This window comes from Trypanosoma cruzi, genomic scaffold, assembly GCF_000209065.1.
Source record: "Trypanosoma cruzi strain CL Brener 1047053516293 genomic scaffold, whole genome shotgun sequence".
NCBI lineage: Eukaryota > Euglenozoa > Kinetoplastea > Trypanosomatida > Trypanosomatidae > Trypanosoma > Trypanosoma cruzi.
In genome coordinates this window covers 109741-133381 of record NW_001849488.1, presented here as the reverse complement: position 1 = coordinate 133381, position 23641 = coordinate 109741, and the positions used below count along the sequence as shown (strand labels likewise).

The window sequence follows — 23641 nt, the reverse complement described above, 5'->3', positions numbered from 1 at the left end:
CTTTTTTACTTTATGTTTACTTACAATTCACTTACGCCGCTTAGTTATGGCCTCCGCACCGACCTCTTACACAGATTTACAAAAAAAAAAAAGGGAAAAAAAATTAAAAAAAATGTTTTGCTTTTGCACCTTATCTCTTAGTGGCTCTTCTATGCTCCACTGCTGCTCATCTCATTTATCCCAGCCAATAAGCCCTGGCATGAATTCTGACGCCCACCTCACCACCACCTGCACATACGTGTTGGGGTCACGGTCCACAACCCTAATCACCCCACCCCTCCTCTTCAAGGGAGAATAACAAGACCATGATTCATTTCTCCCAGCACGGAGGACAAGCAAGAGAACAGAACATTGTGCTTCCCCCTCCCCACATCTGGTAGCCGCCCTTCACATTCCACCCGCTGGCGGCAAAAAGAAACTCAAATTTAACGCCGACCGCTGTTGCCACCGCGTCCTCCACGGAAGCCACCACGATCGCCACCGCGTCCTCCACGGAAGCCACCACGATCGCCACCGCGTCCTCCACGGAAGCCACCACGATCGCCACCGCGTCCTCCACGGAAGCCACCACGATCGCCACCACGTCCTCCACGGAAGCCACCACGATCACCATCGCGTCCTCCACGGAAGCCACCACGATCACCACCGCGTCCTCCACGGAAGCCACCACGATCGCCACCGCGTCCTCCACGGAAGCCACCACGATCACCACCGCGTCCACCACGGAAGCCACCGCGGTTCCCACCGCGGAATCCAGCCTGTTCGGTGCGTTGTAGCTTGGTGGGCTGCTCGCATTCCTCCTCATCGTCATCAACCTCCTCATCGTCGTCGTCATCTTCTTCGTCCTCATCGACGTCGTCTTCATTGGGGTGGGCAGCGGGTTTGCCATTTCTTTCCCTCAAGACCATATCACCATCATCATCGTCATCATCATCATCATCATCATCATCTTCATCATCATCATCATCATCATCATCGCCATCATCATCCTCCTCGTCGTCATCATCCTCATCAATTTCGTCGTCATCGGCATGGGCGGCATTGGCGGTTTTCCTCTTCCTCTGAGCCACATCCTCGTCGTCATTGTCGTCATCGTCTTCGTCCATATCGTCGCTGAGGTCTTGGCCGTTAAGGCTGTCCATGTCGTTGCCGACCGGCTGAATGTATCCAGTCACGTGCACACAGCCCGCCCCTGTCGCGGTCAGCGTCGTGGGCTCCGTAAAGACAAGATCGGTACTCATCTGAAAGAGGTTCTTCTTGGGGTCAAGCGTGGCGATTGTGAACTGCTTCCCCTGAAAGGAAACAATGAGCGAAATCGCAGCACTGGCATTGGCGGGAAGAGCAAGCTGCGTCAGGCGGAGGGCGTGTTCCTCGGGAATCTTCGGCTTCACCTGCTGCCCAGAAGCAACTTCAACACCGTAAAATCCCTCCATCATTACCCTGATGCTTTTTTTGTGTGTTTTAAATGGCCACGGCAAGATTTTAATCTCATGCATTCACAACATAATAACAAAAATGAGAAAACGGTATAAAATAAATATCAATATCTCAAGAAGCAAAAAAAGTATAAAGGCAGAGGTTACGAAAGTTTTGATGACTTTAGCAATCAACGCATCCCAAAAGGGGGATGCGTTCCCGCAACAAATGAAACAAAAAAAAAACGCTTTTGGGAAGGCACTCAGTCTCTATACTTCCCATGTCACAACGGTTAACCAGTTTTGGTGGTGTGCAGCAACAAGCTGCAGCATACCATCAGTTACTCGAACCCAGGAAATGCCGCTAATGCCGTCCTCTATTGCAGTGGGATACACAGAATCATCTCCAGAAATCTCTTGAGCTCCATTGCCTTCACAAAAAGAAACATTTTTCTGCTTTTTGTTTGACACCTCTGGCGGGCGACTCTCCAAGGTGGAAGCCGTGGCAACAAAGGAGGGAGACTTTGGAACGGTAAGGGTAATCGCACTGTGCTTCACGTAGTTTGCCGCCCTTCGGTCAAGTAGAATTACTTGATGCGAAATACCTGTCAAACACAGCCAATGACGGTCAAAGCTTGCTTGGTAACTGGAGTGTGATACTTTTTGGCGCACCGGGCCGCCCTCACAGAAGTGATTTGGCGTCACGCCCAATAGCACACGCATGGTGTTAACATAAAAGACCTCCGGACTCACCAAGTCAAAGGCGCCATAGCGTTGTCGACAATCTTTGCGTTGGGATTTCGTAGGAGAGCCCTCTGTCTCGCTCAGTTTGGTGTCGTCTACCCCAAAATGTAACAGTCTCCCATCTAATGTGGCGATAATTGGGCCAAACTCCGGCGAAGAGTATGGTGTTGAACAAAGAAACCTCGCCACAGTTCTTGTGGGTGGAGGTGGCTCAAATCCACAACCCTCGCCCCCAGCGGAGCTGCACTTCGCGACAACGGTGCGGTTTTCGTATGGTGAGGCACAAAGAATGGCGCCCTCCAAACACTGGGAAAGAAAGGCAGATTTGGCTCCCCACACTCCAAGTCCGCCGCTTTTGTCATTCTCACAGCGCAAAGGAGGAAACACCGCGCAGATGTGTGTTACTGGAAACATTGATGTGGAGAGACCAGAGAGCGGCAAACGATGTACAACGCTAGCGCACATCCCTTTTTCAAGTAAAACAACAAGAACCCCGTGACACATGGTTCCGACAGCCAAGAAAGGTCGGTGGTAGACTTCACTAATATCAAGCGGAACCATAAAAGAAGGAAGAAGAAATGAACCCGTGCATTCAATGGACTTCATCACTAGCTTGGGAAATACTTCGGTGCTGTGCGTGCTGCGCCCCAAATTTAACGAAATCAAACGCTCTTCACACGGCAAGGATATGATAAGACACTTGGAAAACTGATGAAGCCACAATGTACGGTACGGCAAGGATCTAAAAAAGAATGTACGCAATGAACCAGCTGAGTCCACTTCTTCTTCTTTTGCTGAAGTTCCATCACAAATACCCGCCCCATCAGCTTGCGTGTGAAAGGAAGAGGGCGAATTCTGAACGATATTAGAAGCTCGTTCAAGATCCTGCACAGTCCCAACAAGAAGCTCCGCAAAACTTGGCGGCAAATCCTGGTTCGGCCTTGTAGAAGTGCTCCAAAAAACGCCGTTCTCCTGTTCTGTACTGCCTTCACGCGGTCTTGGCAAAAGTGGGAGCAAAAATCGCTCCCCGCAATTCACAACAACAGCCACCCGGCGGTTCTCCTCCCGAAGAAAAGGTTCGCCACGGAGCTCAACAATAGACGTGGGCCCGACATTTCTGGGACCACGTTCACACACCACATCCAACTGATTTGTCGAGGACGCAGGCCAACACCACATCAGCTTAAACTGAGATGTCACCGATGGTCGCATTGCATTCCTCACCGACTTGTCAAAAAGAAATTTTTTTTCTTCTCCACATTCCCGCCTGGTATCTTCAGCCAAATCGGAAAAACTTGTTTCATGGCCCGTGTGTGCAACCCGCGTAGAGCCACAGACGGTCTTTTTTTGTTGTTCTTGCTTTCTTTTCCTTTGCCGTTGTTGCGTAGAGACCTCAGCATCGTGGGGAGGCAAACAAACTTGGCTGAGTAAGGGTGCATCGCTGTCAAGCTCATCGGCATCCGGGACAACCTCTTCACCGCGTCCCCTCTTCATATGGCCCTTCGCTGCACTCATACAAAAGTAAACAGAACAAGGAAGCAGACAATACAAATTCCCTTTTTTTTTTTGTTTTTTCTGGTTTGTTTTTGCTTTTGTTTTTGTTTTTTTTGTTTCTGCCGCCCACTAAAAGAAGGCAAAAAAACAAAATATTCACAAAAGAAACTACCAAGAAACCGTTAACACAGATGCAATATCTACTTATCAACATGGCTGCAAAAGGAAAACTCTCAGGCTTCTCTCAAAACGCCGCAAAAAAAAAAAAAAGGTAAATAAAAAGAGAGATCCAGACAAATTGGCACAAATTCAGTAATAAAGTCAAAAGTCGCTCATCTCCTTGTACATCGTCCAAAATGGCTTCTACTTTCTTGAAAAAGGGGCAGTGGCCATCGGAGCAATTGGCAGTGGTATGGGTACTGGCACGGGAGCAGATGTCAGTGGCACCGACTGCGGTCTTGGGTTCCCAGCCGCAGGGTTTGGTATTGAAAGCGGTACAGGCACAGATATCGTCGAAGACACCCCAGATGGAACCAAAGAAGCAGTATTTGAAGTGGCAGCAGCGGCTGGTGCGGGAGGCGGCACCAACTGCTGAGAAATAGAAACACCACTAGAAACCCCCAATAAGCCTGAACTCGGATTGATCTGCTGTGACGTCTGAGGTAAGGTACTCGATGAAACAGGATGCCCCACGGCAGGATCAGGTGTAGGCACATGTACAGGAACCGGCACTGGCACAACTGATTGCGCAGAAAAATGTCCTGGTGCCGTCGGAGATGTCGAGGGCGCCGGTACAGTGACTGAAGGTGACCGGGAAGCAATTGCAGAAGTATTGGCCTGTGCGGATGCAAGGGGCGAGAAACCCACAGGTACATGAGTTCCCGAGTTGAATGTACCCACTCCTGGAGGAAACACGCCTGGCAGCGACGGCCGTACCGTGGGTATAGACTGGCGCCCAGTAGGTAATGGAACCCCCTCAGAAATTTGCACAGGGACCGATAAATTGCCGGAGCGCGATGGTGGGGAGGCATCTGTGGTCAGAGCATGAGACAAAGCTCGGACGGAGAGTGGCCTCGATGCCATAGATGGATTCGAAGAAGAGAAAACACCTGTAAAATCGGAAGCGGGGTGCACTACTTGTGGAGAACACATCGGTGCAGTTGCAGTCAAACTCAGGTTGCTACTTTTACTGGCTTCCACTGTTGATTTTGGTTGTGCGGGCCGCGCGTCAGTAGCTCCACCCACAGTTGGTGTTCGAGGAGATTGGGAGTAATCCAACGCCCGGGACAAGTACTGCGTGGACATCTCTTTGGCTGGCCGCATGGCCGTAGAAAGTTGCTCCCGTAACGATACAATCTCCGCATTTAGCCTCTTCACGACAGACGCCTGATCAAGCATCTCCTTTTCTCTGGTAGCAGAAATCGTCTGTAGTTCTTGTGTCCTCTTCTCTAGTGAGTTCTTGTCACGCTTCAGGGCGTCCAGGGTTTCCTGAAGACGAGACAACTCGGTTTCCTTTTCGCTCAGCAAACCCTGCACTTTTGGTGCCGCTGAGGCAGACTGCGACTGCAACTGAGTGTAGCTGTCCTTCCACGATTGTACACTCTGCGTAGCCTCCTCCAAGCTGCGACGAAGTTGTTTTTCCTTCAACTCGGCGTCGCTCACATAACTTTTCATCCGCACCTCCACTTCCTCCTGCATTCGCCGCGCCGCCGTCAACTCGTCCTGCAGACCAACAACTCGGCGCCGTGTTTCGGCAAGATCGTGACGCAACTCTTGGAGTTCACTGTCCTTTGCACGGGTGGCGGTCTCGTGATTGTGGCGCAGCTGCTCCAACTCCTGCTGCAGTTTGCGATTTCGCGAGCTCAAATCGGCGACAGAGCAGTCCTTCCGCTTAAGTTCCTCAACGCTCTCCTGCAGCTCGGCGAGGGCGCGTTCTTTCTCATCATGTTTTTGTTGAATCCGCTCGCCATCACGCCGCGCGGCTTCCGACTTCTCCAGTTCAATCTCCAAACGCCGCTGCTTGTCTTCGCATCGCTGCTCCGCCTCTCGCAGCTGACGCACCAGCTGCCCCTTCTCCAACTCCAATGCGCGTCTCGTCTCTTCATGGCGCTCATTCATTCGCCTCAATGTCGTCTCAAACTCCTTCGCTGCGTCACGTGTGACCGCGCTCTCGCTTTTGCGTTGATTCTTGCGAACCTGCTGCAGTTCCTCCGCATGCGCCTCCCTCGCACTAGTGAGTTGATCCATAAGTTGTTGATTTTCTTCTCGTAATGAACGTAGCTCCGCGTTGTGTCGCACTGTCAAAGCCTCCATCTCCAACTGCAGCGCCTGTTGAGCCTTACGCCCATCGTCACACTCCTGTTCTATTTCTCGAGATCGGCGCTCTAAACGTTGTTTCGCGTCCACCGCCTCATTCAATTGTTTCCGTATTGTCCGCAACTCCTCCCGTAGTCGTAACTCATCTGCCGATGCCGAAGACGGTTTCAGAGCCGCTCCCGCCAATTTCGTTTTATATTGCTGTACCTCAATCTCCATTTCACGCAACTGACGGTTTGACGCGTCCAGAGTTTCCTCTAAACGACGAACCTGCGCACGGTGGCTATCCTGTATCTCATGGAGGGTGCGCTCATGCGAGTTCAGTATACGTTGTTGCTCCTCCACAAACCACTGCTTTGTGCTTTGCTTATCCTCTTCAAATGCACGTTGAAGCCGCTCGATTGCCTTTTGGTGTATTTCTCCCATAAAAGTCTCTGTTCCTCGACTGTGGGCATCGCCCTCCCTCTGACGACACAGCTCTTCTAACTGTGACGTCAGTTTGGCAAGTTGATTCCGTGTCTCGGAGAGTTGAGACTCACCGTGGGCAACAAGTTGTCGTTCGCGCTCAATCTCTTGACGAAGAGAAGCCGTTTCATTGATGTGTTCCAACTGTAGGCGCTCAAGGCGACTGGTCCACTGCCCTTCAATCGCCCTAAACTCCTCGCGAAGCCGTGCCATCACGGCCTCGGCGGCGCTGTTGACGGAGGTCTCAATGGATTTCTTGTGGTCATCCACAGACTTCTGCGCCTGCAGTCTTAATTCCGCCTCCTCCCGCATTAGTAGCATCTCCCGCTCATGCTGGCGAGCACGTAATCGGTCTTCTTCCTCCACGCGTCGACGCCGTTGTTCCTCCATTTCCTTTGCCCTCTCGTGTTTCCATTCCTCCAGCTCCCTCTCCTGCGCGAGTAGGCGTTTCTGTTGTTCCTCAGTACGCTTCGCCCGCTCCATCTCAATTTCTTTTGCCAGGTCAAGCATCCGCTGCCGCTCTTCAGCGAGCATCGCCTCTCGCTCACGTTGACGGTCCCAGCGCATGCGTTCCTCGTCAGCATGACGCAGTCGATCAAACTCAGATCTAAGAACAATCTCCCTACGGACCAACCCTGCCTCCATCTGCCTAGTATGCAGCATCGGGCCGGAAATACCAAGAAATGTCCTCCCCATCGCCGCACCAGGCACACCTGTTTCTCCAAAACGTTGGGGAAAGCAGTCAATTCCGATTGATGGTACTTTGGTCAGTGCAGTTGGCGTGGGCTTCAGCAAAGCAGAAAATGATGCAGATTGAGAGGAAAGAACTGGTGGCATCGCAGCGCTAAACGTTGCTGTGTAATCCCGAAAAGTAGGCGCTGTAACAGTGTCCGCCATATTTCACTGTCTTTTCTTTTTTACTAACGTTGTCCTCTGCTTATTTATTAGGCGCTCAAGATGGATGCGTGCGGTTTTGTTGTTTTCCTGCGCCTTCAGCCTCCTCTTCGTTTCTAACCTCCCTTCCTGTGCTCCTTGGCAGTAGTGGAGAAAAACCCGGTGTGAAGAAGTGGTGACCCGCTGGCTGTTGGCGGCTTCAGTCATCCTGTGTGCAGGAAAAAGAAAGGGAGGAAAAGATGTGAGTGTATGTGTATGAATGCGTGTATAAAAAATTCGTGTCCGCAGGAACAATGCAAAAAGGGATGTCGCCATTCTGGAAAAGTAAGCAGGTCCCTTCCATGGAAGCACACTTTCACAAAAAAAAAAAAAAAAATGAACAGAAAACATCAATAATAATAAATAAATAAAAATAATTTTAAAAAAATGGAGTGGCACAGCTGATATAATTTCACATCCATAATTCAGAACGCATCAATCGTCACAATATCACTAATGCTACACATTGAAATATATGTAGATATGGGCCTATGCAATTCATCTGTTTATATAAAGACATCCAAATCACATGGAATCCCAGCGCAATATTAAAAAGTGAGGCGGTATTCTCGCTTGCATACGTATTTACATTAGCGCAAATCATTAAATTCCAATTCCGTTTTTATACATCCAAGCATCACGAAGAGAGACTTATAATTGTCTCTGCATTAAGTTTCTTCATGTTATGTGCAGCAGCTATCGCCCTGCTGCTGAGGCGCTTCAAGGAAGAAGGTAACTCTACCCCCAGAAGATGCATTTCATGACGCACACTCCGCAGTACTGCCTCCGTCTCACAACTCCGTTCCTTCAATACGGATTCTAGTCGAGCTTGCCCCCTGAGGAAAATGAGAGTTATATTGTTTAGTAGACTGGCATAACGCACATTGTGTAACAGTAACCATGGACGGAAAGACATTGAAGAAAACACCTCCTGCCACACGGCAAGAAAAAACCCTATAGGATTCCTCTTGGATACAAGAATATCGTTCGATCCCATCAATGAACCTTTTTCGCCCTCTTGTGGAAGCTCTTTTGATACAGAAGAACCGTTATCTACGTGTGTTCCTGCTGCCTCTTTTGTTTTTCCAGTGGCACCGTTTATAGACGGCTGATCCCCAAGCCCGATACATGCCAAATTTCCTCCGCGGTCAGATGGCAATGGGGTCATCTCAGTCATCTCCATCGGGGCCCAAAAAACGTCTTGATATTCCCGCAGCTGCTGCAACAAAGTAGCGTTCTGCGGCTGAATGTAGTCTACGGAGCGTAACTGCCGGGCATCGCTCTCCCAGTCGGCCTTCAAAAGATACGCTAAAGTCTTTGCAGCACACCCCGCGTATTGCCCATTCCATCCGTCATCCAAGTGCTTCACATAAAGCACCAGCTGATCCTGACAAAGAGAACTTCGCAAACCCGTTACAAACGCCTCCAGCTCCTGATCCGGCCGCATCTCAAGAAGACGGAGACGTGGAATTTCGCTCAACATCGAACGCAGAAGTCTTCGCTCAGCGGAATCATACGTCTCTCGAGAGTTCACAGTCGTCACCAACTGCAACAACTTACCTTTCGCAATCTTCCGTTGAACTTCACACATCTTCACAAGAGCAGGAAAGGCATTTGCAAGCTCTGCCATAAAGTAGTTGATGACCTCCGTGTTGAGACGAGCAAGCAATAGTGATAACTCCTTCCTCATTGTCAGCTTCAGCTCTCGCGCATTTTGTGCAACAAAAGGTATATGATGCCTCATATCCTCCATCAGACTCCCCAAATTGGGGGGAAGCGTAGACGCATCCGCATCCAACGAATCACGTATTTCCTCTTGATCCATCGACCGCTCTTTAGCATGACCCAACGTGTTTCCGCCAAGGTTTTGATTCTTCTCCTCAATAATAGACTGCAGTTGTGACATTTGAGTTTGGTAACGCTGAGTCACGTAAACAACCAAAAACCGATGGTACTGCCTGCATAGTCTCTTCCGTGCTTTCATAGATAAGGAGGAAAACGGCAGCAGCAATGGACAACTGCGTGTGGATGTCAACATCTGCGCACTGCCAGAACGATAAACCCCATACCGTACATTCTCTTCGTCCAGCAATGTCACTAAAGTCCACCAAAAACGAATAGTGAGCTCCTCGAATTGTTTTTGCACCTTAAACACAATACTTTGGGTCATCTGCCGGGGGATGGACTCCTCCTTCAGTTGCCGCACTGCCGATTTCGCCCTGTCATCATCTCGATTTATTCGCTGCAAATCACTTTGAAGACTTTTTAATCGCTGCCAAAGAATTTTCTGCGCCTGTAGAAGCACCAAATGCATCTGCCTGCACCAAATCACAAGGGAGAGAGCGATCTGGGAAACAGTATGGTGGGGGGAGTTCCAGTCAAAGCACCGTACAATATGGAGCAGTTGGCATGCCCCAGAGTCTTTCCACACGTCTCTGAGGGCGTGTTGCAACACAAGCTCTTCCATTTGTCCGTGCGAAAAACTGCCTCTGCTCTCTTTAAATCGTTGTCCATACATCACATCACAAAATTCCGTTATCGCTACCTGCAATTTACCCTCTGTGTTCACTACCCCCGATGTTATTGGGAACAAAGTAGAGACGTTCAGTGAAAATAGTGGCTCAAGTGCGGAAAACGTCGGTGGGGGACCATCATCTGCGTCCAATAAATCCATCCTCGCCAACCGTGCCTCGTAAATCTCTGTGAGGACATCCCTTGTAACCCGACTCATAGGACCACTAAAAGGGATGACCTGCCAACTATCCACATGGATGTCAAAGAGTCGTAACATTTCCCTTTGGAACATTGCGACAAGTTCCGGTAGACTATTCGCCATCGGTGGTGATCGATTGACAAGTTGCTTATCTGTCGTCTGCACCCCTTCAGAACGCAACACTATGGCGTCCGAAAAGGTTAACACATAAAATGTTATGTCAGAGATAAGCTGACAAATACTTTGATAATCATCCCCTTTCTCATCATGAGCACAACCCTTCTTTTCCTGCGAACAATGTCGCTGCTGCTGATTGGAAGGTGAGGTGACATTTTCACCGCCACCGTCTTTGCATCGATCTCCCTCAGTGAGAGTAGCAAAGGGTTCAAAGAATTCATTCATGATGGCCACCATTCGGTGCGTGCCAACCACTTCGCAGGGAAGAGTAAAAAAAAACGCCTCGGCACACAGAGAGTCGGACAATTGAACGGCTGTCGTCCCCTCGCCTTCCCACCGCACACCGCCGCCCACATTTTCCTGCAACAGCCAGAACGGTGCTCGACACGGGTTGAATAATCTCACACCCGCTCCCACGGAACCTGCAGATGCGGACGGCGCGTTCGTTTGCCTGGAACCAGAAACACCGCTATTGGTTGTTAGTGAATGAATACCATTAGCCTGATCGCACAACTTCTTCTCCCCCTCTCGTAGCAAATGCGCAGCATCCCCTTTTTTCCTTCGAATCCGATCAACAATGGTAATATCAAACCTACCAGATATCACCACCATGCTACCATGGGGCGAATTCTTATCCATGCCAGTGACAACGTCACTCCCCGCGGACTTCGACATACGACGTCCAGAAATTGATGCCAACTTCACAACTCTGAGGGGCTGCCTAATTCTTGCCCCATCGTTCCCACGACCATATCGCCAACGGGAACGTTCGTTCAGGAAAGGTAGGTTATATACCTCGTGCTGCGCAGCATCTTCAACATTGTGGTTGGTGTCTGGTTTATTGCCGCGCTCCGATGGCACAAATATACTTGCGTTGGATGTTGATGAACAAAGAATACCCTCTAATTCCTCGTGCTCATCCATGCCATTCATCCCATTTGGCTTTTGGCACGGCAAGCCTCCTAACTTGGAAAAACTGGTGCTGCAATCACTAATTCGATTTACGCTGTGACTTTCAAGGGAGGTAGAAGAAGAATTCATCGGACGTGGAGATAGAATCTTCCTTAATGAATGTTCACTCTTATCGCACTCCTCAGCCTTAGAGACAGCGGTGGCTCCAGAATCCAATTTCGTCTGGGCGTGGCGTCGTTGAAGGATAAAATCAATGAGTGTGCTTTTCCCAGATTGTGAAGGCCCGGTGACCACAAGACGAGGAAGACGAGAAAGCGCTTGTCCCCTTCGTATGCAGTGACGACAATTCCGCAGACTATCCATCATCGTCTTCAGTAGGGCTCGCATTTGTATCAATTTATCCGTCGTATCTGTAAGAAGGGTAGAGGGCTCCCTAACAGCATTCGCGAGTTGCTCCACCTCCATAAAAAGAACTGAGAGTAGTGGAGTTACCGATGGCGCTCTCACGGCGGTAACTTTATTCATCTCCGGCGGCATCCTCTTTCCCTTCAATGGTGACGGTGCCGCCGCCGCGCGGACTGTGGCGGAGTCCTCCGTTTCTGCTTTTACCTCCGGATTCACGCTTGTCGACACCATCTTCTCTGCAAATATGTCCCTTCAATTGTTTTCTTTATTTATTAATTTATTTATTTTTTTCTTTCGTCTTCCGCCGCTACTCTCCGGTCCGATCCAACGATGGCGGTGCGTGGCAAGAAGATCGAACGCAAACAACAATGCCCCCACGCTGGGGAGGCAGAAATCCCCCAAGAAAACAAAGAATCACACCTTGATGCGGATGCTCCTGCAAAAAGAAAAAAAAAACAGGAGCAGAAAAACAGTAAGCGGACTGCAGCAGAGGAGGAAAAAAAAAAAAAAAAAAAAAAGAGGGCCGGCACAACAGCAGCAGCAGCACCAACGACCGTAAGAAAAGAAAATAAAAAAAAGAAGGAAGCGTTTGCGTGCATTCCCTCTGCGTGTGAATACAGTTATAATTGCTTATTTGCTTATGCTTTAAGAGGAACTTTATCTTCCTCCAATTTATCAATTATTTGACAGCGCCTTTACCAATCTTGGGAATACCGGTTTTCAATGAATCGTCCCTCCTCCATTGTGTGGTGCAATGATCGATAGGGAAGAAAGAAAAACAACAAAATGAAAAAAAAAAAAAAAAAGAATTAATGCCTGATAGGAAATGGTAAAGAGCACGTCGTTATCGAACATTACCCACCGTGAGGGCGAGTCCCTCCACTTTCTTTGCCTCTTCGTTACGCCTCATCCCTCCCCTCGCTTCTTTCCTCTCGCATATAAATTTCAAATTACAACATATTAAAAAAAAGAAAAAAAAAGCAAAGAAAAGAAAACAGGTGTTTATATATATATATATATATATATATAAGCGCGCTTGCGTGTGTGTCATGGAGCGGAGTACTTCCCAGTTATTTGGTTTTCACATCATATTATTATTATTATCTTCTTTTTTTTTTTTTCTTTTCGTTTTTTTTTTGCTTGTTTTTGTATATTTTTCCTAAAAAGAAGAATGAAGGGTCGTAAAGCGTTCCACGCAAAAAAATGTCGACATCACAGCCTTTGTGCTGTGCATGTTTTGCTTCTCTGTCGTTTCCCGCTCCCGTATTGGCGTTATTTCTTCTTTTTTTTTCTGCTCCGCCACTTCAGACAAGATAGGCCGGGGCTGTCAGCAGCGGCAGCATCGCATCAATTTGAATGTTGGCGGCAACGAAGCGTGGCTTGTGTTCCAGCTCCCACCCCTCGCGGTGCGAGCGCCACCATTCCTCAAAGGTCCGCTTCACAGCACGTTGCACCTCCGGCGCTGGATCATGCGCATGCGCCGCTAGACGCTCCATAAGGCGGGGCACGTACGGCGGGACGACACCCGGAGTGGCGCATAAAATAGAACACAACGCGAGCAGCAGTGCGATACGTCGACGCTTTCGCACGTTTTCATGGAGTGTGTGTGGGGACTGAAGATGACCCCCAGTCATTGACGCAGCCACTGACGACAGGCCGCGCAGCTCCATAAAGCAATCACGAATTATGCGCTCAATCTGCTCCACAGATGCCACCCGTGTGAGAACCGCCAACAGTAGTCTTCCCTCGCTTCGAACGCGCCCGTCGCCGTGACCGATAGATGCCAAGGCTGCGGACGCAACATTCTGCATGGTCGCGAACTTGCCAATACGATGAAGATTAGTAAGAAGAACACGACTCAGCATGCGGCTAACAGCAACTTTGGCCGGACGTGATTTACCGTACGGCTGCTCCTCCTTGAGGATGCCACAGAGCATCTGCAACATATCATGAATTGTGTTTCTCGGTAAGCGGACATACGCAATGCGCTGCAGTGCAGCCTCCACTCGGAGATTTAAAGCATCCATCTCCGGCAAGGCAATGTCTAATGCACGCACAAGAACATTAAGAACGCTCTTCACACGCGCGTTTAAAAGAGGAGGAAGTGGCCTGCACCAGCACATGACAAATGTCTTCACGGTTGCAAGATTTCCAAACGGCTTCGTGCAGCGACCACCGTCAAGACTGAAGCCCTCAATCAGCGGTGGGCACGGCTCCATAGGCAGCTCTGGCGATGACCCAACCGCCATAGAATCGGCGGTAGATAAACATGGAGCTCGGACTGCGCCCAGTGCAGGTGTTTCACTCCACGGCGCCAGTGTCGGTTGTGGCTCCGGCGCAGGCGGGGGTGGAAGTTCCACCAACTGCTCTATACAATCCACAAAACTCAAGATCTCATTTAACACAGCGCTATTGGAAGCGATGTACTCACTTTGGTACAGAGAAAGGCGCATAATCTCCGAAATCATAAATGCTGAACAACCCTGAATAGAAGATGAAGTACTACAAAGAAATAACTCTTTATTTTGTAGCACCTGTTTACACAACTGGGGCAAAAGTTCCACATTGACCTCCTGTGCAAAGACGCATATCAAGTGCACCATGACATTCAATACCCGTACTATTTCCTGCGTTCTTCCAGAGCACCATGAAGTACAACATGTCATGCCAGACTCCGTCTCATTTTTCACCGTAGATGCATCCGTCGCCAGTGGGGCCCTCAAAAAAGGTTTCAGCTCCGCAAAAAGAAACTCATAAATCAACCAAACCTCATTACCCTTCAGTGTATCATGTAACGCCGAAATGCTCCGCAAGAAAGAATCAAGGACCTCATGCGGTACCAAAGCACTGGTACACACCAATCGTAGTGCATCCATATAACACCTCAGAGCCTCCTCGCGCGCTACAGGGTGTCGTTTAGAGATGCGAATAGCCGCTACCAACACATCAAAAAGACATGAAAATAAACTCTGCTGGCTCTCTTTTGCGGTTGCACTGCCACTACGCGCCAGTTCCACAAAGTCATTTACCCACAAACGCACTAAACGCGTAAAGAAGCGCACGGACGGTTCCACACCCACAAGTTTTCCCATCGATTTCCATACCCGCATACGGGATTCTGAAAAAGTCTTCTGATCATGGCGCAGCTGCATCACCTTCCATATCCATCCGTCCCGCAATTTCGCCCGAGCAGCATCATCCATATTGGCCTCTCCAGCGGTAGAAGGATTAAGCTCATCATCAAGAATTCCAGAAAGACAGCCAATTATCCGTTTCAGTTCCTCTTGTGCAAGACGTTGTTCTTGCTGTTTAGCCTCTCCCTGAGCCGCATCTATAAAATAATCCCTTTTTTCCTCAGTGTAGTTCTTACAGAGTTTGACTGTTTCAGCAGGGACAGCAGCCACTTCACCGTCGTGAAACATGTCTGGAGAGACATGCTCCGCGTCAACGCGTATGGCTTTCGGTACAAAGGCCAACCCCAAATCACGCAGACCATAAAAGGAGGGGCATTCACGCTTCAGCAGTTCATAGCGGGAACGAAAAAAAGCAGCATTTTCGCTGGCCTCCAATGGACCGCGCCTAGTCAGGACATACGCCTTTGGATGCGGCTCCCTCAATGAGAGCACAAGTGTCTGAAGAATGTGAAATGAAGTTTCACGCACCTTTGCATGGCAGTTCACTGCAAGACGAAAGAGTAGTGGTACGCTTTGCGGTGAAAGCAGGGCAATTTGCGATGGGCGGTAAAGGGCAACGATCTTCAAAAGGCAGCCAAGTGTCCGGTCTGGCGCGGTATGGGCAAACTTCATTGCGAGTAAAAGGAGTTTATCACACAACCGCACCGCACGCGCCCCCTCAATAGCTGAAAGACAACCGAGGTCATACGAACTCTGTGTTAAAACTCGGGAAATAATCCGTCTCACGACGAGCTGATCAGGAAATTGTACCAACAACTCGCAGGTGCGATAAATCAAGTCATCGTCGTAATAAAAGTAGGAGCTATTGAAACCTGCTGACATAAGAGAGAGAGCGCTTGATATTATCCGTCGCAGCTGCGACGAGAAATGTGGCATCGCCCCCTTCATATCCTCGTATTTGTCGTCATCGCCATCGCCATCACCATCACCACCACAACAACAAACAACAACAGCAGCGTCAGCAGCAGGAGCAGGAGCAGGAGCGTCCCCGTCGCCGTATCCACTCTCGTCATCAACGGCAACTTTTTTCTTGCAGTCGTCATGTTTCCTCCTTCTTCCGGACCCTTTCAAGGTGGTCGCCTTCACCCCATCAGGGCCGTCAGCGGGGTAGTCTGTCTCACAATCGTCGTCGCCTCTAAAAGAAGGAGAAGTCGTATTCCCTGGATCATGATCATGCGAATGCTGCTCAGTAACATCGTTTTCCTGGCTCCACAGGTTTGAAATTTCCTCAAGCACCGAAAGGTGTTCAGAGAGGAACTGACTTGTCGCCTTCCGGCTCATCATCGGCACGCATCCTGTCAAAATGTGGGAGCAGTTGTCCTGAATTAATTGGTATGGTGAAAAAAGGAGAGTGTGGGCAATCCGAAGCAGCTCACTTAGCCTTTTCGGCGAAACCACGCGTGTAAGAAGCGACCGGCGTTTCTGGGTAAACGACTCTGCCTTCATACGCCAGTACATGGCAGGTAGGTAAAGCCGCCCCTTTGGTGTTTCCACCACATTATTTGCAAATACATCGGGACCTTGACTATAGATGTAGCAGTGATCATACTGCAGAGGCGTCATGGGAGTGATGTTACACAGTTCGGCCAAAATAGTCAACACCAAATGAAGCCCACGGGGGTCCATTTCATCCACCTGTGTGGAATGCAAACGGGGCCTTCCCTGCATCACAAGGCTGCGGTCCGGATAAAATGCCTTCGCAGTGATACTCTCCGCCGCCGTCATCCCAGACACGCGTCGGAAGGCGTATTCAATCAATACATTGTGTATTTTCTCCGGCACGGCGGACAGTAAGGGTGACCCCAACGATTGAGGCAAAAGCTGCAGCGTAGACTTGGGATCTTGCGCCCACCACGGTACCATGTTGAAAGTTTGTGCCGCACAAAAAACATCGGCGTGAAATTCTTGGTTAATCTCAATCACAAGACGAAGCCAAAGCAAAACCCCTCGCAGAACATTTTTAGGGGTAAAAGCATCAACGTCCGCCTCCACGGACGCCGTGGCGGATGCGGCATCTCCCAACTTACCCACACCATCATCACTCTTCGTGTCTGCTGATTTGTCAAGCGGGATGTGAAGAAGACTCCTTAACCCCTCACCCCTTTCACCTTCGGCGGGAGGCAGCACCTGCTCAATGTTACGAATAATATCCACAGAATCCTCAACAAAACGCTTGTATACATCAACAACGTAGGCAATATGAAATTCCGAAGCCTCCCTCCACGTCAGCTGCACAGCGCTGCTTCGACAGAAGCACATACTCGCCTCAAACTCATCCTGTTTCTTGTCGTAAACCAGTTCATCTGTATCACAGAATGCCATATCACCAACTTTCGAGTGAGAAAAAGGTTCTGCCTTCGCTTCCGTGCAAATAAATTCCGTAAAGGCGGTAAACAATGCATTATAAAGGGCAGCTGCCGCCAAAATTTGTTCTTCTCTGGTGATAAATGACACCTGACATTGAATACAATGCAACAGTTCGTGTCGGTATGAAAATCCTGCAAGCCCTGCGCCACGTATACATCCGGCAAGAAGATGTGCACACCACTGTAATTCATTCAACGGTGTGGATACATTCTTCAGGGGTGGCGCAAAAGTCTGAATGGCCCACCGCATCATACGTTCTGGGGCGCGCCGAGCAAAAGGTTCCAGCAAACAACTCACAGCATGAGCCTTGGAAATGCCGCCTTGAACCTCCGACTCCTTTAATACCCTGGACACGCAACAAGAAAAAGTCTCGTCACTCAAATTAAGAGACAGAGCATTCATCACATGCATGAGCAGGTCAAAAGCGCATCCCTTCCCAAATTTCACATGAGCGGAACAGTCAAATATGCGTTCCACAAGTGTTAAAGCAAATGAACATTCTGCATCTTGCCCTCCTAATAAATCCCGTAGTTTCGTCATAGAGCATGTGATTAATATAAGGTTCATAACTAACGTCGACAGTGACAGTTCACCCGGATTCACCCACTGTAACAGCAGTGGCAACACTTCAGCAAGAAAAAGCCAGCACTCCTCACGGGTAGCAGGACACTCGCTGAGTGGAAAAAGACATTTGGCCAAAAGTCGTAAGGCTAGGCCACGTTGAGTCGGTGACCCTAAATGACCTCGCAGCCCAGCATCAACATATGGCAAAAACAACCGCTGTACAATTTGGGGAGAAAGGGAAGCGAGAAGGCCGACGATGCGTGGGGCATCCTCAAGACGATGGTGCAACAGCAAACGCAAAACAGGTGCCACAAGCTCCACAAACCAGTCGATGGTGTCGCGGTCCCACAGGTACGCCTCTCGAATAATTCTTCCTTCAAATTTGGTTTTTTTTGTTGCCCGCATGAATTGATAGCTCCTCTGTTTTTTTATCCTCCGATGAATGACCGCCACAAGACTGCTGTAGAAGGCAAACACACGGCGCAGGACAACTTTATCGGTGGCGTTTGGACGAAGAAAAACACTGGTCGCGTTTACGAAGCGTTGCAGGTGATTCCACAGTGGAGAGTCGGTGCGACGCGGGAGCATGCTCCCAATAAAACCCTCTGCTGCAGACATTTCGTTCTCGCCAATCCTAAAGAGAGAAACTTTGCTAAGTACACCAAATCCAACCGGTCCTTTCGGCACCGCCATGTCCTCAGCGATGGGGAGATGTAATTCATACAACACCATCGAAAACAGAGGTTCCGCGTACCTGTCAAAGTCCACCACACCAACATGATGGAGAGACATTTTAAAGAGAATCTTAAGAGAATACACCAGCCAGTTTTGTGACAGCTGCTGCCAGTAAAGCGAATCCTCGAGAAGAAACTTTACAATACGCTCCGTGATGGGCAAGGGCTCCCCAGTTGCATCATCCGAAAGATGGTGAATGGGAAAAAGGTGAGAGAGAAGGCATAACATGATGGGTGCCTCCTCCCGATCCGCGGAGAAGTACGGTGCAAATGTCTCCCATAGTCCCGGCCAGGCATCGGCGCCAAAGTGCAACGCGGCCAGCTCACAGAGTCTTTCCAAATGCCTCCCTGCCGCTTTTCGCATGCCCTGAAATACATTCAGATCCATCACTCCATCGGATTGAAAGAATAGAGAAATCAAAATCTCAACAAGTGGCCGCCACGGAAGTGAAAAATCGGGACGTACCGAAAACCGTCGCCGGCGAGATTGTACCACGCGGCAAAAGCATTGCGTGACGCACACCCAGCAATCCGTATTGCGTCTAAGAAAATCCCAATCCACAATCCATGCATATAATAACGGCACAACGCGGCGCTGTACATCGTATGGAACATTGTATGATTCATGCTCATCCGTAAACGTTGATAAAAAGTAATGGCACCGATGCTGAAGTTCCTCATCCGCCTCGTAAAAGGAGTTATACTCTGAGTTGGGGGACGTAAAGGCAGGTTGAAGAGGAATTCCTGCACACAAGTTGTCTTCCTCTTCAGGGGAAGAGGATTGGTCCACTATGGATTCCCTCTCCCGCACCTTCAATGAGATATGACGTGCCACGTCTTCTGGGGTGCCGTGTTCTATAAGCAGCTGGGCGCCTCGAAGAAGTTCCGCGCGGCCCTTCACCTCAACCGCATCCCGCAGCCGTGGATGAATACACTGGAGAGAATATGGTAGCAGTGGATCTTCGTAAAAAACTCGCGTTGTTCGTGAATTTGTGGTTGTCCTTATGGTTTCATTTCCATCCCTGGGCTCCATCATCGCCTCTCCCTCTCCCTTTCTCGTCCCTTGCAGCATTTCCGCACTCAACTTCCCAAATAAAGAGAAACACGGTGCGGTGTTCACCAACTTTCCCTCCCCTCTCCCCTCTCTCTCTATTCACTCTTCCTTTTCTCCAACCCTCTCTTCTCGTTCCGTATTTTTGTTTGATTACTACTTACTTATTGTTAGCGCTAAATTATTATTGCCGCCACAGTTATTTCCCCTCTCCTTTATTTTGTATTTTTATTTTTTGTTCTTTCCTTTTTTTTTTGTTTCTTTTTTCCTCGGGTGTAGTGTACTTCTGCGCGGGTGTTGGTTGGATGTCGTCTTCGCCCTCCCAACCCCTCCCCCCCGACCCTTTTATTCCCTCTTGCCGCTGCCGTTTCCTCTCTCTCTCTCTCTCTCTCTCTCTCTCCTTTTATTGTGTGTGGGTAGGGGCGGTGTTCAACGACACGTCTCCCCTTTATTCCTCTTCGCCTCAAAAGGCCCACTGCAGAGCTCCGTGACGTTTGGCGTGCGCGTGCGGCGTCGCCCCTCCCCCCCGCTCTCCACCGGCGTCTTTTTCTCTCCTGTCGCCCCAAACGCCACCCGCACGGAGTCACCCACAAAAACACCTCCTTTCACCCGGAAACACAAACAGACGGACAGACAGGCAGACACACGCCGCAGGGAAGCAAAAGCGGGCAGAGTCACAAAAATAATAATAAAGACCACCGACACGCCGAATGGGTGGCGCTGACGCAAATCAAAAAGAAAAAAGAAACCAAAAGACAATCAAACCACAAAGCAAGCCAAAACCACAAAAAAAAAAAAAAAGACGCCCAATTCAAAGAAACAAAGAAGCAAATACTAACACACTCGCACTCACACACACACACACTTTTAATTCTTTAAATTATTCTTCACACACAGACACAAAAAGAAAAAAGTCACAAAAATTTAGAAAAAAAAAAAAATCTTTTTCCCTTTTAATTACGATTATTATTTGCCTTTGTGTTTTTTGTTTTGTTTTTTTTTTTGTTTTTTAGCTTTGTCTTTATTATTATTATTGTTATTATTATTATTATTATTTGGGGTTTGTTTTTTTTTTGGGGGGGGAGGGGGGGATTGGGAGTGAGGCTATTTTTATGCTTCTTATTTCGCCTCCTCTCCCCACTTACCTTGATCCCTGTTCTGAGACAGCCCTGCACCCCTGCTTCTCCCTTTTTTCTTCTTCTTCTTCTTCTCCTTCTCCTTCCCTCCTTTTGTGGCAAATAAATGTGGATGCAAAGATGTCCAAGAAAAGAGAAGAGGAGAAAAAAGAAAAAATAGTAATAATAACAGAGACACACACGCACACACACACAGAGGGAGGGAAAGAAATATATATATATATATATGTATATATTAATAATCATCCTTACATTACATACACACGAAGAGAAAGAGAGCGAGAAAGACGCACAGGTCAAAAAAGAAATGTCACACGTCTCACTACATTTATTTCAGCAAAGCAAAGACTCACACCAAACACAAGACAATGAAACAACCATTTCTTTTCGTTTGCTTTCCGTTTTTGTTGTTGTTGTTGTTGTTGTTTTCCGCCTTTTCACTGTCCCTTCCCCATATTTCCCATTTTCCCCCGGAGAATCCCAGACAAATGCCCAGGCCCCAGGGAAGAACGCAAAAAAAAAAAAAGGCAAGAAAGAAAAGATGAAACCCAACAACAACAACAAAAAAAAAACGCACTTTGCCTGAACGTTTCTTCTCTGTTGCTGCATGATACATCTATATTGCCGGGCGTTATATTGCGCAAGGCTGGCAAAGAAGTGGGAGGCGACGGGAAAATGAAAACAACAAAAAGAAGGGAGAGGCAGCGGCCTACTGACGTCTTTTTCAGCGGACAACAAAACTGCCCCCCTCTCCCCTCTCCAAATAAAAATAAATTTCACCCTCCACTTCCTTCTCGTGTCTTTCCTCACATTTCTCCTCCTCCTCTCATTCTACAGAAGAAAACAGGTCTCCAAGTCGCGTTCTCCGTTGCCAAAGTACACCTGACCGCAGTCATTTGTGCCAGGACGATACCAAAAGAGTGATCCATTGTAAAACAAGTTCTGCACCGTCACAATGCTTGCAGTGGGATCATACTTCACCACCCACACCCCCTGCGGCTCGTCATCGGTGATGGGAGAAAGACGGTCTGTCACGCTGCTGTAGGTTGGACCGTACAGAATGCGATTGCGCTCTTCGTTGCCAGGATGAAAAGCACGCAAATAACACGATGGCTTCATCGCATGACGCACTGGTTGACCAGCAAACATTGTGTTCTTTGAAACTCCGCTACCACTTGGCGTAAAAACATATTGCCCCCGCACAACGAGTGTACACGCCGCATCGTGCAACTGAATAAAATGCGCCAGCCGAACGGTTTCTGGCACGGCAATAATCATAAACTTGGGTCGCTTCTTCTTTGGCTGCTCTTCATGCTCCTCCTCGTCTTCATCCTCTTCCTCCTCCTCTTCCTCCTCAGCCTCCTCCTGTTCCTGCTCCTCCTCCTCCTCCTCTTCGCCCTCCTGTCCGGTCTTTTCTGCGCCATATTTTTCACGCGCCGCCGTCAATAACTCATCCGCGTCAGGCATCGCCGCGGTCGGCTCAGGCTCCGGTGGAATATCCCGCCGCACTTTATACATAAACGTCGGATCGCCCATGTACACACCGCGTAGTTGATCGCAAAACGCCACCTCGTCCTCGGTGAGGGGGTCCAACAGACGCCACGAGGTTCCCCCGTCCACACTGAAAAAACTGAAGCGTTTGCCAAAAACGCCCTCCGGCACAGCCTGCGTCACGAGGTAATCGCCCTTGTAGCCAAGAATCTTGCCCCAAAAACGCACGGGTGTCTCGTACCTCGCCGAGAGAAGCGGGATCGATGATTGCAACGCTGCGCGCTCGGCGGTGCTGAGGGCGCGACCCACAAACAGAAGTCCGTCAGCATCGCCAGCAACCGATGACATCGTTGATAGACAAATCTCTTCCTTCCACGTGGCAACTTGCTGCAATAGAGAAAACACACAGAAATATATATATAAATAAGCAAAAAGCACTCAAAAAATAAAACAACACCCGCAGCAAAAAAAAAAAAAAAAGAAGAAGAAACACACAAAACAAAACAATATATATATACATTTTTTAAGGTGAGGCAAAAAAAAAAAAACTTTCAATCATATAAATACGTATATATATTATATATACAATAATAATATATTTATATATACAATATACACACGGCGATTATCCCTCCTCTCTGCACCTCTAAGCCTTGCCCAGTAGTCATACATTCCTCTCAGCGTTGCAGAAAATAAGATTTCAGGGCGCCAAACACATCCTATTGGCCAAACCCACATCGAATACAAAACAGAAAAAAAAAAGACATTTGCAAGCACAAAAAAAAAAAAGAAAAACATATAAACACCAAGCTGCGGCAAACGGAATAACCATCATGCCTGCACCCACTAAAAAAACAGTCTAATTCCGTACTCCACATCCACGCAGAAACTGTTCGCGGGCTTCTGCCCCCTCCCAAAAAAAAAAAAAAAAAAAACAAGGAGAGAGCACGAGTGAGTCAGGGAAAAAACGTAGTCCCCCGACTGACCCCTCAAACCAACAGGAAACACACACATACCATAGGAAAAGCACACACGAAACAAAGACTGACCACCGCAAGATGCCCGTGAGGTGGGAATGTTGCTGGTCCTTTCCCCAGACGCGTGCCACAAGCTCCACCCGTAACAAAGAAAATATGGAGGCGTGCCCCAAGGCATCGGCAAACGCACAAAAAAAGGGAGGCTGCCTCACAAGTAGTTGTACTGCTTTGTGCCCTTTTCCTGCCGCTCCTGTCGCTTCAGTGGCGCCATGCGGATGTCCTGATCCGTCATGTACATCACTCGTTCCGGCACCGTCGCAGAAACAGCAAGGACCTCGCGCTTAACTAATGCAGTCTCGCCAATGCACGCGTGACCGTCCTCCACGGCCCGTTTCGCTGCCTCAAAGCTCCACGTAAGCACATACTTCCCGCCGCACGCTGTGATGCAAGTCTCACGACCATCCTCGAAGCGGTCAAATCCGCCAGAAATAAAGTTCAGCTCGTCAATTCCCCCAACAGCCTCAATCTGCTGAAGCGTTGGCTGAAGCCTCAG

General features: G+C 48.9%; 7 protein-coding genes across 7 annotated transcripts, besides 34 other annotated features; all 7 read right to left on the bottom strand.

Annotated features, from left to right (window-relative positions):
* Positions 1–95: part of a sequence feature (haploid, Esmeraldo-like haplotype) that runs on past the window's edge.
* Positions 96–303: a sequence feature (areas not merged during assembly with more than two copies in the genome that could not be assigned to a particular haplotype).
* Positions 304–1271: a sequence feature (heterozygous, Esmeraldo-like haplotype).
* On the bottom strand, positions 426–1496 carry Tc00.1047053507649.70 (nucleolar RNA-binding protein, putative; the record flags this gene model as incomplete). The annotated part of the gene is made up of 1 exon (XM_808872.1): positions 426–1496. One exon carries the CDS (start codon positions 1494–1496, stop codon positions 426–428), a length of 1071 nt encoding a protein of 356 aa, XP_813965.1.
* Positions 796–867: a microsatellite.
* Positions 909–1014: a microsatellite.
* Positions 1070–1152: a microsatellite.
* Positions 1272–1291: a sequence feature (areas not merged during assembly with more than two copies in the genome that could not be assigned to a particular haplotype).
* Positions 1292–1683: a sequence feature (haploid, non-Esmeraldo-like haplotype).
* Positions 1684–4295: a sequence feature (areas merged during assembly that could not be assigned to a particular haplotype. This can correspond to areas where the two haplotypes were merged or to regions with more than two copies in the genome that were merged during assembly.).
* On the bottom strand, positions 1686–3674 carry Tc00.1047053507649.60 (hypothetical protein, conserved; the record flags this gene model as incomplete). Its single annotated transcript, XM_808871.1, has 1 exon — positions 1686–3674. The coding sequence occupies one exon, from the start codon at positions 3672–3674 to the stop codon at positions 1686–1688; it is 1989 nt and encodes a 662-aa protein (XP_813964.1).
* Positions 3717–3765: a microsatellite.
* Tc00.1047053507649.50 (hypothetical protein, conserved) lies at positions 4017–7331 on the bottom strand (the record flags this gene model as incomplete). Its single annotated transcript, XM_808870.1, has 1 exon — positions 4017–7331. One exon carries the CDS (start codon positions 7329–7331, stop codon positions 4017–4019), a length of 3315 nt encoding a protein of 1104 aa, XP_813963.1.
* Positions 4296–4348: a sequence feature (haploid, non-Esmeraldo-like haplotype).
* Positions 4349–23641: a sequence feature (heterozygous, non-Esmeraldo-like haplotype).
* Positions 7686–7753: a sequence feature (T-rich).
* On the bottom strand, positions 8005–11805 carry Tc00.1047053507649.40 (hypothetical protein, conserved; the record flags this gene model as incomplete). Its single annotated transcript, XM_808869.1, has 1 exon — positions 8005–11805. One exon carries the CDS (start codon positions 11803–11805, stop codon positions 8005–8007), a length of 3801 nt encoding a protein of 1266 aa, XP_813962.1.
* Positions 11835–11869: a microsatellite.
* Positions 12071–12092: a microsatellite.
* Positions 12342–12383: a sequence feature (T-rich).
* Positions 12537–12569: a microsatellite.
* Positions 12578–12603: a microsatellite.
* Positions 12680–12722: a sequence feature (A-rich).
* Tc00.1047053507649.20 (hypothetical protein, conserved) lies at positions 12879–19505 on the bottom strand (the record flags this gene model as incomplete). The annotated part of the gene is made up of 1 exon (XM_808868.1): positions 12879–19505. The coding sequence occupies one exon, from the start codon at positions 19503–19505 to the stop codon at positions 12879–12881; it is 6627 nt and encodes a 2208-aa protein (XP_813961.1).
* Positions 15674–15703: a microsatellite.
* Positions 15711–15752: a microsatellite.
* Positions 19710–19751: a sequence feature (A-rich).
* Positions 19856–19884: a microsatellite.
* Positions 20102–20128: a microsatellite.
* Positions 20460–20494: a microsatellite.
* Positions 20506–20540: a microsatellite.
* Positions 20674–20706: a microsatellite.
* Positions 20831–20856: a microsatellite.
* Positions 21021–21047: a microsatellite.
* Positions 21134–21192: a sequence feature (T-rich).
* Positions 21452–22459, bottom strand: Tc00.1047053507649.10 (hypothetical protein, conserved; the record flags this gene model as incomplete). Its single annotated transcript, XM_808867.1, has 1 exon — positions 21452–22459. The coding sequence occupies one exon, from the start codon at positions 22457–22459 to the stop codon at positions 21452–21454; it is 1008 nt and encodes a 335-aa protein (XP_813960.1).
* Positions 21935–22023: a microsatellite.
* Positions 22551–22618: a sequence feature (T-rich).
* Positions 22669–22730: a microsatellite.
* Positions 23027–23046: a microsatellite.
* Tc00.1047053507649.5 (hypothetical protein, conserved) lies at positions 23297–23641 on the bottom strand (the record flags this gene model as incomplete). Its single annotated transcript, XM_808876.1, has 1 exon — positions 23297–23641. A coding segment is annotated over one exon (345 nt), but the record flags the coding sequence as incomplete, so codon positions are not given.